Source organism: Scatophagus argus, chromosome 21 (genome assembly GCF_020382885.2).
Source record: "Scatophagus argus isolate fScaArg1 chromosome 21, fScaArg1.pri, whole genome shotgun sequence".
In the NCBI taxonomy this organism is placed as follows: Eukaryota; Metazoa; Chordata; class Actinopteri; family Scatophagidae; genus Scatophagus; species Scatophagus argus.
In genome coordinates this window covers 2,707,182-2,722,409 of record NC_058513.1, presented here as the reverse complement: position 1 = coordinate 2,722,409, position 15,228 = coordinate 2,707,182, and the positions used below count along the sequence as shown (strand labels likewise).

Genomic DNA, 15,228 nt, shown 5'->3' with positions numbered 1-15,228 from the left:
CCTCACCTTTCTTAGCTGCTGTATCGCTGTGTTCATCACAAAACGGGTTAGTCTTTCGTTTCCTTGGGTATTACCTCATCAGCTTGGTTAGTTATTTCATAATGATTTTGTTTTTAAATAAATATATATATGGGCACTTGTGTCAAAAGAAATTAGTCTGAAAAGCAACTAATGCATAATGCACGATCCACAAGTAAATACAACCTAACTAGAATGAATGTCAATATTATACTCGTATATCTCCAGCTTCAAGCTCATTAATATAACAGTCACTGAGGAAATGTTTACTGTGCATATGACTAAAGTGATTTGTGTAATGTTGTTACTATTTAAATGTGTGGACCAGGGTCCACTTGTGTGGAAACATCCTCCATGAATAGTTTCTCTCTCCACCACACTTGGGCTGGCAATGTGCAAAGTCGTTGTATCTTTTTCAAAGTTAGTCTGTTCTTAAAACAATCCAGACAGAGTTCCAAATAGATAAAGGAACAAAAATTACATTTTAAAATCTTTAATGTGTTTTAATTGCAAATGTGTATTCCACAAATACAAACACAGCATGTCATTCTTCAGATTCCCCTGCAAAGTCATATGTATATCAAGCCAATACCCCATGGTCCAACTCAAAAACCAAGAAACTCTCCCGAAAGGCAGAAAACAAGCCTGCTTATTTGTTACTCCAGAGATTACACCTTTGATACTTCTATACCATACCTCATCTTCAACGGTTGTGCAACTCTGAACTCTTTTAAAAACGGAGCATGTCAAGCTGCATCTCTCTCTTACAAAATGTAAAACTAAGTTGTCATTAAAGCTGCTATGTAAACACTAAAGGATTGTTCAAAAATGCATTTTTACAACTGGAACAATCTCCTTAACTTGGAACTCTGTAAAGCCTTTAGTGTCTCCAGAAGGAGCTGACTGATAAATGTCCTCAAGTGATGTCACTTGAGTCAGCCTTGAGTCTAGGCTGAATACAAGTCTGAAAAAAAAACAAAAAACAAAAACCCAAAACCGGAGTTGTGGCATTAAATAACTTGAGTTGCACATCAGGTAATGTATTTACGAGTTATGATTAGCAAGTAGAATGTGTGGAATAAAGACAATATCCTGATTATTTCTTTCCTTTTCTTTGTTGTTGAGTCCAACAGTGCCATAGGATTGTAATGCTAAATTGGTTAAATTGGCAGATTACGCTTTTAAACTTGTTGTAACCACAGCTTGAGACAAATGTTTCCCATCTAGTCTTTATTTGTGGTTGCAACATCATGCAAAAGCTCTGCTAAGAAATTAAAAGGAGTGTTGGACTGATCTGCATGAAAACCAAACTTCAAGGAGGAATTCAGGATTCAGCGTAACAGCGTTCGTAGGATTGTGCTCGTGTTTGACAGAGACGTGTAAAACCTGCTATTGAAATTGTGCACAACAGGAGGACAATTCTACGCACTGTTTGCTGGAAACCAGGAAGCTAAAAAATAAATACATTGGCACCTAAAAGAGAAAACAAAAGTCTTCTGTTGTGATAATTCATATACAGCATATTTGTAGTAAATTCACCCGTCTCAAACATTTACAGGGGCCACCTGAAATGACTGGGTGGGAAATGATGTATACTTACAGGTGACATACTATCCTTATAGGGTAATAAATGAGGGATTCAAATGAAGAAGCCATTTACAGTGATGAGAGTTCCTTGGTATCCTTTCAACCTTTTACTTTCATTGTGTGTTTTTTTTCCCCCCAGATGAGCATTCTGCTCAATCTTAAATAACAACAAGAAACAACTCATACCCGTCACCTTTTTAACAAAAACTGAATTTGAGTTACAGAGTTCCTTTTTTGGAAGGAGACTGTTAAACTATGGCATCTCTACTGAATTTATATTCTACCAAGGGAAACCAAAACAGACAGTGGGAATGCATAGTGGTCAAAAATAGAAGAGCAAAACATGAATAATCTGACCACCATAGTTCTGAGGATTCAACAAATTCCTCTCCCAATTGGTTCAGGAAAAACAATACATATTTATTCTGATTGCAAATACTATTACAAATGTTTGAGTCAATAATATCCCACCACAAGAAGTCCACTTCAGTATCATACAATGCCAAATCAGAGGCAATTTTACATCTTCAGCTCTTATTCACCAATGTGTCAAATCTTCAGAGTACACATTTTTCTGTAGAAAACTTTTCTCGCTTTTTTTTTTTCTTCCTTTATACAGAGTATTAAAAAAAAAAGTTAAGGCAAGATGCATCAAACAGAAATCCGAAGGCCATGGACCAGCCTCTGCGGGGGTTCTGATTCCACTGATTCTGGGTCAGAAGAAAGCCAGCAGCTCCCACTTGCTCTCTGTCTCAGGCATCTTACACTGGCAGGAGGGGAAGAGGAGGAAGTGGCGATGGTGGAGGGTGGGGTGGGGGGGGTTTCAGAGGTGTCCACTATCACTCCTCCTTCCCTCCGATCCCCCCTCTACAAGTCTGCCAAAATGCTCCTCTTTGGCACTTAAGCTGGCAGACTCAGCTTCTTTCCTTTCAGTACTGAAAAAAGACAGGACGGCTTCATGTTTAATACAGTCCATGTCAGAGACTGACGGCATTCATAACACCGAGAAAACAGAGACATTTTGTTTCACTCATGCTGGAGCCAGCACAGGATTTTTCAAATACTGTCCAAAAATGATAAGGACAAACCACCTGAGCAACAACAACAAAATGTTTAAGTGTTTGAATTAAATAGCAGAATAAGAAACGTAATAGTAAATCAAACGTTCACAGAACTCTTTTGAATTTTGTTTTATATTTATGATGTCTACCAGCAAAGAGCTGCTTGTTTCCATACTGATTAGATGTCTGCAATTCAACTATGGGCATAATAGTGACTTGTTTTGAAGCCTCCAAAAAGTATGATTTCTTGACATGCACAGCAGTGTGCTAAGAATTCAAATATTAACCTGCATATGGATGTGACTGCCTGCATTTTCTCTGTCCAATCTGATAAAGATTTTTCCACAGTAAAAACTGGCATGTTGATTGATGTCCAACCATTCTACTGAATGTAGCAGCATTTCTGATACCCAAGACAAACACACACTCATCTTTTTACTGTGTTTTATAAAAAGGAAAAGAAAATACAGCAGCACTCACCTTTTGTTACATACAAATAGAAGAAGTCGCAGTAGAGGATGGTCTGCACCACCCCAGCAACAATGGCGATCATGTCGAAGAATCCCTCAAAGTAGAACCTCCATATCCAGTTGATGAGATACAGGGCTCTGTAGAGTCCCAGGAAGAACAGGTAGTGGGTGGTGATGGTCTCAGCCTCACCGGTCTTGCTGATCATGAAAAGCTGTGGCAGGATGGCCACAGACTCCAAGTAAATCGAGAACGTCCACAGAATCTGGGCCACACAAAGGGGAAGACAAAGTATTGGTGGAAAAATAATTGGATAAGAATGTCTTGAGAAGGAAAAGGGTTTAGTTCAAATACATTTTATCATCTCCAACTGAAAAATGCGGTTATGTCAAGTATCCTACTGGAGCACAACCAAAGGTTTACTGCCTAAACCCTCTGTCTTGGGTGCACCAATGGTTTACATCTGAATGCGTCTTGTGTTGTAAGTAGGACATACACAGCCCAGCGCATTTTAAAAAAGAAAGAGAGGTGCCGAGCGTAGCCTGCGTGTTGTAAGAATAATGGATCCACAGAACGCTCGGCATTACAGCTGTTTAAACTGCACTTCATTTCATTTTCCAGTTCATATCAGTAAGATATGCTTGTGTTGTGTGCAGATAGCTGGCTGCCATTTGTCACGGGTTATTACCACTAAACTCTTTAAACTAACAGAAATGGATTATTAGTGATTAGAAGGTGCTTGTATAGAGCTTGAGGGAAACCAATATTCATTAGGTCAATCCCAGGTGAGTTATTCTTTCTTTGGGAGAAAGACTTATTATATGTTCAAAGCAAGCGCATCTTCTTATCTTAAAAAAAAAAAAACGCCATCAGGTCGGATTTGAGTGTCAAATGCGGCGATACAGTTAGGTTAAATCTTAAAGATATGTGTGCACCAGCAAGTCAGCAAATCCAATCTTAGTCTTGTTTTAAATGCAAAGGTTTTGCATAAACACCCAAACTACTACTTGTGCAGAGATTTGTTAGTAAATATTGACACCTACTCATTGCCAATGTGTAAGTGATGCAGAGCTGACTGAAGCGACTAACAAAACAACTGGAGCTTGTGGAGGTGAAATGCAATGTGATGATGATATTTGTCCTGACACTTGATCAAAATGCTGTTTAATAATGACGTGAACTAAAATAACTAATGTGGGATCATAGGATTTCTTGTCTTAATTGTTAAACAACCACCATAGCTGATTAAAATCTATGTGAAGTGACTGAAGTTGTTTAGTCATGTTTCTTGACTTCCTTCCTCACTCTCTGACTCTATTGGAAGTTATAGTGACAAGCAAACGAATGAAATGCACCATTAGCCTTAATAACGTTAAGCATTTGTCTGGGCTTGAACATTTGTTGGAACCATTTGTGATAACCATTAAAAAAAAAAAAAAAACAACAGACACACAGGGGAGAGAAAGACAGAATGACGTGTGCATATAATTAGAAGAGAGAAGTTAAACCAGCTCATTTGCTAATAACATCATATAAATGTGCATAGTCTCTGTAGACAGTGACAACCAAACACTGAGCTAAATTGAGGTTAAATACACATTCAGCAACATAAAACTCTCTGCTGCATAGAAGGACATTACTTCTGACCTCTAGGGGAGAGAAGTCATGGTTAACCAGGAAAGCCAGTCCACCAACGGGGACGACCAGGAACTCCACTCTGAACGTGTCATGGTTCCCATCGTAAGTCGCCTTGAACTTCAGGTAGATCAGGTACACAGTGGCATACGAACATCCAATGTAGATGATCTGAAACACACAGACGTCAAAGTTCAAAGGAGGAGAGATGAATATTCACCGTGCACTGTGTGTACCGATCTGTCACGAATACAATTAAGTAGCGGTGACACAAGCCTCTTAGATCTCACTGGGCAACGTCATCCTTTAGCAAACACAGGCGTGTCGACGTGGTGCACTAGTTAAGCCTTAACATTGTGTGTATAGTGCTTGTGGGGGACAAAAAATATGCTACAGGATGTCAGAATGAGGAGCAATGTGTTTTACCTTCATGGTGGTGTTGTAGAGAGAAATGAAGGAGGTGAGCAGGTCCAGGTAACGAGTGGTGAACACTAAGGCAAACAGGACCTGACTCTTCCCAGAAATACCTGTGAGGAGACAGCAGAGGACATTCAAATATTTTCCATCCCAGAAACACAGCAGGTCTGTATCAAAATTCTTGACATTGAAAGGCACAGTTCACAGAATGTGCACTTCTCTCAGGGACAGTCGATCCACGCTTATGTTTTAAGATAACAGCTATGGCTCATATGGCTCATCTCCCCTGGTTACATTATTTTGTTGCGCTCAAACTTCAGGGAATATCATTTTAAAGCAAATAGTGACGTTACTGCCTGGAAACCACAATGCTCACACACTGCTTCACAGCTCTCCACAACATATGTTCATTCACTTTATCTCTGCAGGAGGAACTCAACTTTTACTCATTCTGCAATTTTCATTTCCTGCTACCAGCCTGTGTGCTGCCAATACATGCAAGATACCAGAGCCAAGAAAACAAAGTGTGGAATACAGAAATTAGACAGTTCAAATTGCAACTTAATTGTGACTATTTTTACATTTTATATTAAAATACAATGTAGCTCTCCAATAAGCACTTGGCAGTGTAGGTTTAAGAATGTTTGCTTATTACAACTCCACTTTTTTTATTTTCACATGCATTAGCAGAACTCCTCTCTGTTTATCTGGTGTGCTGGCAAGAGACAACGAGTCCCCCTCTGTCACACCCACTGTCAGACGGGGGGCTACGATCGGTGATCCCTCAGTTACTTTAGCCACATATAAACTAGCGCTGTCAGGTATAATTTATCAGATATACAGCCATAGATTGTCAAATTCTGTTATTGACACTTGTGCAACTGTTTAGAAGACTGAAGCTTGCATGCAGAGTAGTCTGATTTGATCTCAAGCAAACAACAGTAATGACACAACTGATGAGTGCCTGTCTTGCAGTGATATAGCTACAACCTTTGACCACTGCAATAGCAGGAAAGCACAACAAAATTTCATCATGACAATGCAACATGCAGAAAACAACTGTTACTTCAGGCAAATGCATACATCTTGTCATTGACTTTGCATCTCCAGCTGACAACATGTGAGTACTCGTGCCACGTCAGAAAGGTCACACCGGCTGGCATAAGTAACCCAACATATGGGAATATCAGGCGGTAGTGTGAGACGTGAAGCTAGCAGTTTCCCCCAGCAATTGACAAGACAAGGCCCAACACGTAAAACTAACAAATACTGTGGCCCTCTGGTCCCCATGTCCCCAGCCAACTGTTACCTCATGTTGTTATGGGGCCCTTTGTCTCGATACCTGGAAACACAATTGTTGCTAGCTGGACGTTACAGGTCCTTCATCTGGCTTCTATCAAGTTTCATTCATACCTACCCATGTTTTAAACTGTAAGTGAGAGAGTCTCAGAAATGACTAACTGATGTTACTAGCCAGCTAGCGTCAGCTAGCTGAGAACTAGCTAATGAGCTAGAAAGTATAGAAGTTAACTTAGACAGAAGACACCCCTTTCCGTCAGGTTAAACTGTACCGTTAAATCTTAATGACAGGACAATTCTGTGCAAGACTAAGGGTCATGTAAAGGGTAATCAAAGATGCAGGACTACTCACCGGCACAAGATCTGGTTTTCCATATTTTTAGCAGCAGGATGATGATGGCTGCTAGGTGGGAGAGATCGCCGGTTAGCCTGAAAATGTTCATGTTTAAGGGAGCACCAGCAGGAGTAAAACGATTTAAGACTCTATAAAGAGGTCAGTTCGTCTCTGGTAAGATTAATTTATAACCTGACAGAGTTGAATGACACCGTGACACTAGAAAGACTGAATCTAGGTTCAGAAGATAGGAAAATGGCGAGCAAAGCGCGACGTGGCTTGGGGACGTGGCCAAGACAACAGCACCCAATGCAAGACGGGAAACGCTCGTGCGCTCAACCAATCAGAACAAAAACATGCTTAATTTTCATAAATTATGCTATGCAAATGCTGCGTCCAGGTATGATGAAAAAAATAGTAAATCCGACTTCCTTTCAGCTCCTAGTTGACATGTACGAGGAAATTCATCCCAGCCGTGTGAAGAAAATACTTCAGTCATGTGAACATGTGAATTTAGACAGAACTGATGTTTGTGACTGATCTTGAAAATGCAAATGTGTAATAAATACGAAGCAGCAGAAAACGCAATCCGTATCATTTTTTCAGTTGCAAGTAGGGTGTAGTTCACAATCTAAGTGAAACGTTCCATCCCCGTGCAAAACTGAAGTGAATGAAAGTGAAGATGAGTCAGGATAAACCAAATTACATTTGGCTGCGGGCTCTGTACCTCCCCATAGGGTCCTTTGAGCTCTTGGAACCAGTGCTATGAAATGATTGTAATCCAGACAGTTATACAATATCATCTCAATTACACATTACACTCATTTAGTGACATGTTTAAAAAAAAAAAAGGTTGAAAAAAAATGTAATTTTTATTCTGGAATCCAGATTATACTCTTTCAGTACAAATATTGCATTAATTGTGGCACACAGATAGTCTTGAGTACAATAACATCCTTGCACAACACTGATGTAAAACAAGACCATGTAACTTTGAAAGTACAACTAACACAGTCTTTCTCTGACAAGTAAAACGTTGAATTCAAAAGCAATAAAACACACACTTGCTGTGGGGAGGGTGCTATTTCAAATGTACTCTGATATGATCTGTATCATGTGGTAGCTAATGTTAGCAAACATATGGTAGACACTGCTGTATAACTGACATTACTGGATCACTTCCGGCAGATTTATGGCTTTTTGCATTTGATTGCATTGTTTTAGCATTAATGTTGCCCTAATCAGCATTTTTCATATAACAATGGGTAAAACAACTACATTTAATAGTCACTGAGAGTAATATTAGCAACTAGCTAATGAATGCAGTGCAGAATATTAGCAACTAAGGAGAGCTATTTTTCTCAGGAGCTGGTGGCCAGAAACACAATTCCAAATATATTCTAATGCTGCTCCTGTTTCTGTGTGTGTAAATATGTATAAATTTGTAACAAGTGTGCTATAACAACTTTATTGCAACTATATGTCAGTGTTTTGTTTTCAGCTTGCTGTGCCACCCCCTAGTGGAGGAAAAAAAAATCAATAAAGGCAGCTTTAAACATAGTTCAATAATAGTCACTTATGGCCACTGCAGCTGCTGTTTCACCTAAGTTACACAGACTTGCTTCAAGAAGAACTTGTATCACTTTTGTTATCACCCATAAAAAGTTTTTAAAAAAGTAGGATTAAAATACAAGATGCCCAATTATTAAATCAAGCATGTTAACACACACTGGTCTTTTGCATTAGGCACAGAAAAGAAAAATCAAAACACAAATTCAACAAAGATTCAACCATGATTATAACTACTGATATTACAGAATCGTGGAACACGAACAGTAAACATTTCGCATGTATAACAGACTTTAAAGGACAAACACCTACACCATGGCGATATGTCTTAGATTTGATCTGCAGTGGCATTTTAATATGGGCACTGCCCTTCAGTTATCTTTTCCATTTCAAAATTAGAGGTATCACCGTCACACAAGATGGCTGGTAAATGCTGGAACTACAGTACCTGAGCTTCACACCTGACTCACCATTTCTAACCAAGATGGAAATAGTGTGTTTTATGAATGAAACTTATAAGAATTGCACTGAAATCCATCCAGGAGTGAACTAACTGGATGAAGTTAGCCCAACAGTTTTGACAGTCACACAGTATATTTGGTATTCAATGAGCAGACTCTGAACCATCCTCTGAGGCCTTGAGAACAAAAACTGCATCGTCAAGAACATAGTAATCATTATACATGTCCCCTTCACATAGATATGGCAACCGTGTCACAACCTCCACCTCGAACCCCACCGTTCGGAAAACCTCATTCGTCAGTTCGGTTACTTGCTCTTCCCATGTTTTCCCCTTTACTTTTAGGCGTTCTTTAGGGCGCTGCCATCTTCCTCCTAAGAGCACATATGGACAAAATGTTTTTAGTTGGAACACTGGAGGAAGTATATGACATCATATACATATGAGGCAGGCTGCACTGATTCTCAACTGACCAACTTCCACATAAGGCTGGAAAGGAAGCACTGCAGCCAGGATGAGTCTCCCCGTGTTGGGAACTAGTGATCGCCTGATGTCCCGCAGGAGAAGCAGAGGATCATCGCAGCGGTCCAGCAGGTTCAGACAGCTGACAACATCATACTGGAAACCAGTCTGCTGCCACTCATCTATGCCCAGAACTCTGAGCATGAAAGAAAACAGGACTTTCAGATGGTGATGTGTTACTTTGAAAGGTGTAACCAATTAAAATTAGCAGTTTTGTACGATGCATAACAAAAATTCTTACCTTATCTGTGCAATACATGATACCATGGTCAATTCAGCATAATGTATTTCCATCAGTATGACATAGTTTGTTGCAACAAGTTTCTCTGAACTGTTTTCGTTTGCTAATTTGCTTTTACTACACAGTTTTTTTAAAATTCAAATCAGTGTTATAAAGGACAATTCCCCCTAAAATCAACAGAACATATTTTTTCCTATTACCTGTAGTGCTATTAATCCATCTCAATTGTTTTAGTGACTTTATCTTGATTGATTTGCTGCCCACTTTTGGAGATATCAGTCACAGAGACGTCTGCCTGATCATCCTGCACTGTGCAGGTCACATTAAACATTAACAGTGTCCTCTAAGCTGAGCTGTAATTTAAGCTATTTTATTTAGCTTAGTTAGCTAGCGTCTTGTTCATGAGTAGATGCACGCTTCTTTGATTTGAAAATGATTTCTGTAAAGTGGAAACAGACACTGCTGTTGAGTTTCCCTTTTTTGGTGCTCTGAGCACCACAAGTAAAATGCCACGTAATCCCATTATATTCTAGAGAAGGGAAACTTCTCTACATCCAATATCTCCAGAACTGGGCAAGTCACACCAAAACAATCAAGATAAAGACACTACAGATATAAGGAAAAATGTGTCATTTTGATTTTAGGGTGAACGGCACGTTTAAGCTAATTAAAATCATTGAACTGATCACATTACAACCCTGGAGGCACTGGAAGTTTTTTATATATGAAATGTATAGCGAAGGAGTAATTGAGTTTCATTGATGGTAGCTTATCAGAATCTGAGAGAATAAGTGGAAGTGACTTAAATTAATTAGTGAACTGAATTAGTGAAAAAAACAATACTTTTGTAGAAGCTCAACTCAAAACAATGATGAGTGTGAGAATAATCTCTTGTACTGATGCAAGTTCACAAGACTACTGGAGCTGCCAGGTTAGTTCATTAACCGATAAATCAGTTGCCAACAATTCTGATAGTTGATTGTTTCATCATATCATTTTTCAAAAGTGTCAAACATTTGCTAGTTCCAACATCTTAAATGTAAGAATTTTCTACTTTTCTTTGTCATTTATGATAGTAAATGAAGAGTCTTATATTTTATAGATTAAGCGATTAACCATGAAAATAACCTGCAGAATAGTCGATAACTAAAGTAATCTTTAATGGCTGCCCGATATCACACTGAAATTATTAAAACAATAGGTAAAGATGGAGTCTTCAGTTAAATGTAAACAGTCCTGTCACTGACCACTCACTTGTAATTCCTCCTCTGAAGATGCCACTTCATGGGTAATGACACTTCAGTTGCATAGACCTCTGTGAAATGGCCTCCCATCACCTCTGTGACGCCTCCATCCCCAGCTCCCAGGTCCAGGAGCCTCTCTGCCTTCCACTCTGGGCTGATCCGGAGCAGCCGCTGGAACTGCTCCGCAGAAAACACAAACATGGAGCCACGACCCAGAAACCTGGGACAGCGTATAGCATGTAAGAGGAAGTTACGCTACAGGCGGAACAAAGACAGATGTGTTTCTGCATTACTCACCCATTGATAGAAGTGCGGGAAACCAGAGGGCTGAGGATTGTTGATGCAAGAGAGTGGTAGAGCTGGGTGAACAGCCAACCAGACTTCTCCACGCTACGTTTCAGAAAAGCCTTGGTGCCTGAGTCCAGGTGGCTCTGGACAAACAGGGGCTGCACCGATTCTCCGAGCAGATCAGGAGAGCACCGGTACCACTAGAGCCACAGGACAAAGGAAAAACAGAAGAACGATTCAGTTTTAAGAGACAGAGATAATTGAAAAAGCCTTTACAGTGGGGGAACTTGGAGACTTGGATTGGATTTACTTCTTCAACACGATTTACCTTCATGCCTTTAATGAGAATCCAGCCTTTCTTGTAGGCTCATCTTAGAACTGTATGGATGTTTCTTTGAGCGTCTGACACATACGAGCTATGGTGTTTCACTTGACCTGATGTTTCACTTCACTTGACTTGACTTGAATTTATGTAGCATATGTTAGTTTATTTAGTGTGCTTAGTCTATTTCTTCCACTAAGAGTTAGGCCTTGTTTGGTCGTTTGTTTGCTTACTTTTGACTAACCTACACTGCTGTAATGGGCTACTGGATGCTTGAATTTCCCCCGGGATCAATAAAGTATCTATCTATCTATTTTTTTGTATCTTTTCAACCTTGTTTGGTCTTAGTATCTAGTAAATCTACCCATCTTTGAACAAATGTGTTCATATTTCAGTGGATTTTTTATGTGGTTTTGTTTGATTGAATGGTTTTGTAAGACTTTGGAATTAACTCGTCTATTCATATTAATAAATACTAACAGAATTAATAAGACCTTAAGAGAGCTCCAGTTCCAGTTTGCAGATACTCCTCTACTGTATTTTCACAGTAAGTGGTACTCAGCACAAAAACTGACACCAGGAGATGTCTGCCAGACAGTCCAAAATCCAATCAACAAAACAAAAAGGTGATACTGGAATACTTCAAAATTAGAGACAAACTCTCAGAACAGTTCATACAGACGAGTACTTGAAGGTTTTTTTAAAAAATAAGTTAAGGGTAGCACGGTTAATTCCTCCCTTTTTTAATCTGCCCCTTACTTCCGCCAAATTCCATTTTAAAACGTGACAAATCTAACGTCGATGCTTCCTTGTTGGAAAAAAGTGCACACATGTGCCTAGTCTTCACATATGCAGTGTCTGTAGCTAGTCTACCAAAACTGCACCACATTCAAGTTCCCAGGATTAATAAAACATACCTCCTGTGTCTCCATCGCTGCCGATTCGCTCTCGCTCAGCATGTTCGCAAACAGCGAACGAACGAGTGGACTACGGACGTACTTCCCGCTCCACATCCTCCTGATGGAAAGCAGAAAGGCGATGTAGCCCAGCACCCAGGCTACAAAAATCAATGTCCTCAGCTGTAGATGACACATAATGCAAAACAACTCTGAGTAGCTCAAGTCTTGAAGAAGCGAACAGACTGGCCAGTGGGTGCCAATGAGACGTAGTTAATATTAGATGATCATAAAGAAGGTAATGATAGCCAATTGTAAACCAACACGCCAGCTCATGTCTCCGGTTCCAAAACAACAAACAAACAAACCTGAGGGGTGCGGTGGATTAAAGAAAGCCAGCTGCTATTTACTCGCCATCTTAATCTCGTGAATCCATTGTACAAATGCCTTCACAGTCCTGCACCTATGTGGTCTCTGCCCATTATGACAACAAGACGTCAGATCCGCAAAGTTTGCACTTCCTGAGTTACCGCTAAATGTGTCCCTGGGATAATCTAAATCTAGATTGTCCGCTGATTGGCTTTAATTACAACTTCGTGGTTTAATACCATTTCTATTGCTAAAAAGAGAACGTCTCCAAGCCTAAATATGCATCACTTTTCTGAAAGGACTGGTAGCAGTAATGTTTCACAGCAGTAATGTTTCACTAGAAATACACTCTCCTTGAAATAAAAGTCAAGTACTTTCTACAATGACGACAGAATTCGGCACATACACAACGCAGTGAATATGACCTATTTTGTGATAAGTTCACTTAATTTATAATTTAATAATTTAATCACTTAATTAATAATTTTCTTCCATTATGTTCGTGACATATCTGCCAAACCAAACATAGCCAAACTCTCTTTAAAATTATCAAATTATCAAAATGTAACAATATTGATTGGTATTTGGCAACATTGTTTCCATCTAAAAGACTGTTTTCATAAATATCGATTACTTCCTGCTTCAGCTTTCTTTCATAATACCAGTTTATTTTCCTGTTTGCCTATTACCAGAGTTTGTTTTTTATTTAATTAATCTCTTCACATCTATATCCTCGTCTGTCCTTGTCCTGTCTGCACCTTCTGGTCCCACCACTTCGCCTGATCTCTGCAGCAATCTGGGAAACTGTCCAACAGAAAGTTGTGGACTGCTGGATTTTGGATAGAGTCTTCTTTATCTTTTTAGACTGTGCAATATCTCCAGCCATTCATCAACCAAGCCCCATCAGGACACATGAAGGACAAAAGCCAGGGACCTCAGAGGGTCAACAACTTACCGGTTTCTAATTCTACAAAGACACATAAGAACAAATGCACTGATACTTCACTGAATTGTGAGGTTTGCAACAGGTCATTTCCAGACACAGCAAGACTTGAAATGCATTATCTTAGACACAAGCTTCGTCCGTGTATTAAGTGTGACAAGAGTTTCAAAGGTTTCATAGAGCTCAGCCATCACTATCAGAATCAGAATCAGAATCAGAATCAGCTTTATTCGCCAAGTATGTGTGACCATACAAGGAATTTGACTCCGAATTTTTCTCTGTCCTGTGCACCATACAAATACAAAATAGCAATAATAATAATAAAAATGAAGAATAAAGTATTTACAAGAAAGGGAAATATATATATATATACATGTAGTGCAAACAGTGTGATGGTTCACACAATGGCAGGTGGTTTACGGGGAGATCAGGGAGACAGCCTGGGGAAAGAAACTGTTTTTGTGTCTGGTAGTCTTGGCATACAGAGCTCTGTAACGCCTACCAGAGGGAAGCAGATCGAACAGTTTGTGTGCAGGGTGTGAGGGGTCTGCAGTGATGCTTCCTGCCCGTTTTTTGACCCTGGACTGGTATAAGTCCTGGATGGAGGGCAGGTCGGCCCCCATGATTTTTTCGGCAGACCTGATTGTCCGTTGCAGTCTGTTTCTGTCCTGTTTGGTGGCCGATCCAAACCAGACAGTGATGGAAGTGCAGAGAACAGACTGGACGATGGAGGTGTAAAAGATGGTCAGCAGCTCCTGAGGCAGGTTGAACTTCTTCAGCTGTCGCAGAAAAAACAACCTCTGCTGGGCCTTTTTCCTGATGAGGTCTATGTGGGACTTCCACTTGAGATCCCGGGAGATTGTAGTTCCCAGGAACTTAAAGGAGTCCACAGTAGACACTGTGCTGTTGAGAATGGTAAGGGGAGGTAAGGTGGGTGGGTTCTTCCTATGTCGAAGTGCATGATTTCAGGGGACCTTTTTCCTGCACTTTGTGTGAATGAACTTACACGAACCTCAGAGGTCTATTTAGGCATGAGAGGGGCCACATAGGCGAGCTCCCTTTCAAATGCCACAAGTGTCCGAAAACCTTCAGTTACGCATCTGCTCTGAGGCTCCATGATCGAACTTGTACAACGAGTGTGGCAAGAGTTTCAGATCGGTATCTGAACAGAAGGTACACAATCTCTATCATACCGGGGAGAGGCCATTCAAATGCCAAGAATGTGGCTAGGGCTTTGTGCAGTCATATTATCTTACTACCCACATGAGGATACATACAGGGGAAAAGCCATATCAGTGTCCGATATGTGACAAATATTTTAATACAGGAGGTATTTTGAAGAGACACCAAAAGACCCACGCAAGAGAGAAACAACATGAATGTTCAATCTGTCAAATGACTTTTAGTCACGTTGAACTTGTACAAGCTCACATAAGGAAATTTCATTAGATTTGTGCAACTTGTTCATTCGGAATCATTATTTCCTTGATAAGTACATAACTCAAAACTTTAACTTGATCAATAAAATATATATGTGTACACTGACATCGATTTT

At 39.9% G+C, this 15,228-nt stretch overlaps 2 protein-coding genes across 4 annotated transcripts; both read right to left on the bottom strand.

Annotated features, from left to right (window-relative positions):
• Positions 1 to 495: 495 nt before the first annotated feature.
• On the bottom strand, positions 496 to 7,133 carry kdelr2b (KDEL endoplasmic reticulum protein retention receptor 2b). Its single transcript, XM_046377693.1, has 5 exons — positions 6,838 to 7,133; positions 5,196 to 5,296; positions 4,782 to 4,940; positions 3,147 to 3,399; positions 496 to 2,540 (listed from the first exon to the last, which is right to left on the bottom strand). Exons 1-5 carry the CDS (start codon positions 6,926 to 6,928, stop codon positions 2,506 to 2,508), a joined length of 639 nt encoding a protein of 212 aa, XP_046233649.1. The 5' UTR covers positions 6,929 to 7,133; the 3' UTR covers positions 496 to 2,505.
• Positions 7,134 to 7,672: 539 nt separating this feature from the next.
• mettl9 (methyltransferase like 9) lies at positions 7,673 to 12,888 on the bottom strand. 3 transcript variants are annotated; one of them, XM_046377224.1, is made up of 6 exons: positions 12,730 to 12,888; positions 12,383 to 12,544; positions 11,153 to 11,343; positions 10,866 to 11,075; positions 9,322 to 9,506; positions 7,673 to 9,222 (listed from the first exon to the last, which is right to left on the bottom strand). In XM_046377224.1, the coding sequence occupies exons 2-6, from the start codon at positions 12,476 to 12,478 to the stop codon at positions 8,993 to 8,995; spliced, it is 912 nt and encodes a 303-aa protein (XP_046233180.1). In that variant the 5' UTR covers positions 12,479 to 12,544; positions 12,730 to 12,888; the 3' UTR covers positions 7,673 to 8,992. The 3 variants fall into 3 exon arrangements, with proteins under 3 accessions (XP_046233180.1, XP_046233182.1, XP_046233179.1); XM_046377226.1 differs by having other exon boundaries at positions 12,383 to 12,482; positions 12,730 to 12,882; XM_046377223.1 differs by having other exon boundaries at positions 12,383 to 12,884.
• Between the last annotated feature and the right edge of the window lie 2,340 nt (positions 12,889 to 15,228).

Bases quoted from the DNA above. Each gene is read 5' to 3' on its own strand.
- mettl9 (XM_046377223.1), bottom strand. From the start codon at position 12,559: ATGTGTCATCTACAGCTGAGGACATTGATTTTTGTAGCCTGGGTGCTG. The intron at 11,344-12,382 runs GTATGTTTTATT...CTGTGGCTCTAG, and splicing joins CAGCGATGGAGACACAGGAG to TGGTACCGGTGCTCTCCTGA. The intron at 9,223-9,321 runs GTCAGTTGAGAA...ATGTGCTCTTAG, and splicing joins CCAGCCTTATGTGGAAGTTG to GAGGAAGATGGCAGCGCCCT.
- kdelr2b (XM_046377693.1), bottom strand. From the start codon at position 6,928: ATGAACATTTTCAGGCTAACCGGCGATCTCTCCCACCTAGCAGCCATC. The intron at 3,400-4,781 runs GTCAGAAGTAAT...TGTGTGGCCCAG, and splicing joins ATGACTTCTCTCCCCTAGAG to ATTCTGTGGACGTTCTCGAT. The intron at 2,541-3,146 runs GTGAGTGCTGCT...GTCTTTTTTCAG, and splicing joins CTATTTGTATGTAACAAAAG to TACTGAAAGGAAAGAAGCTG.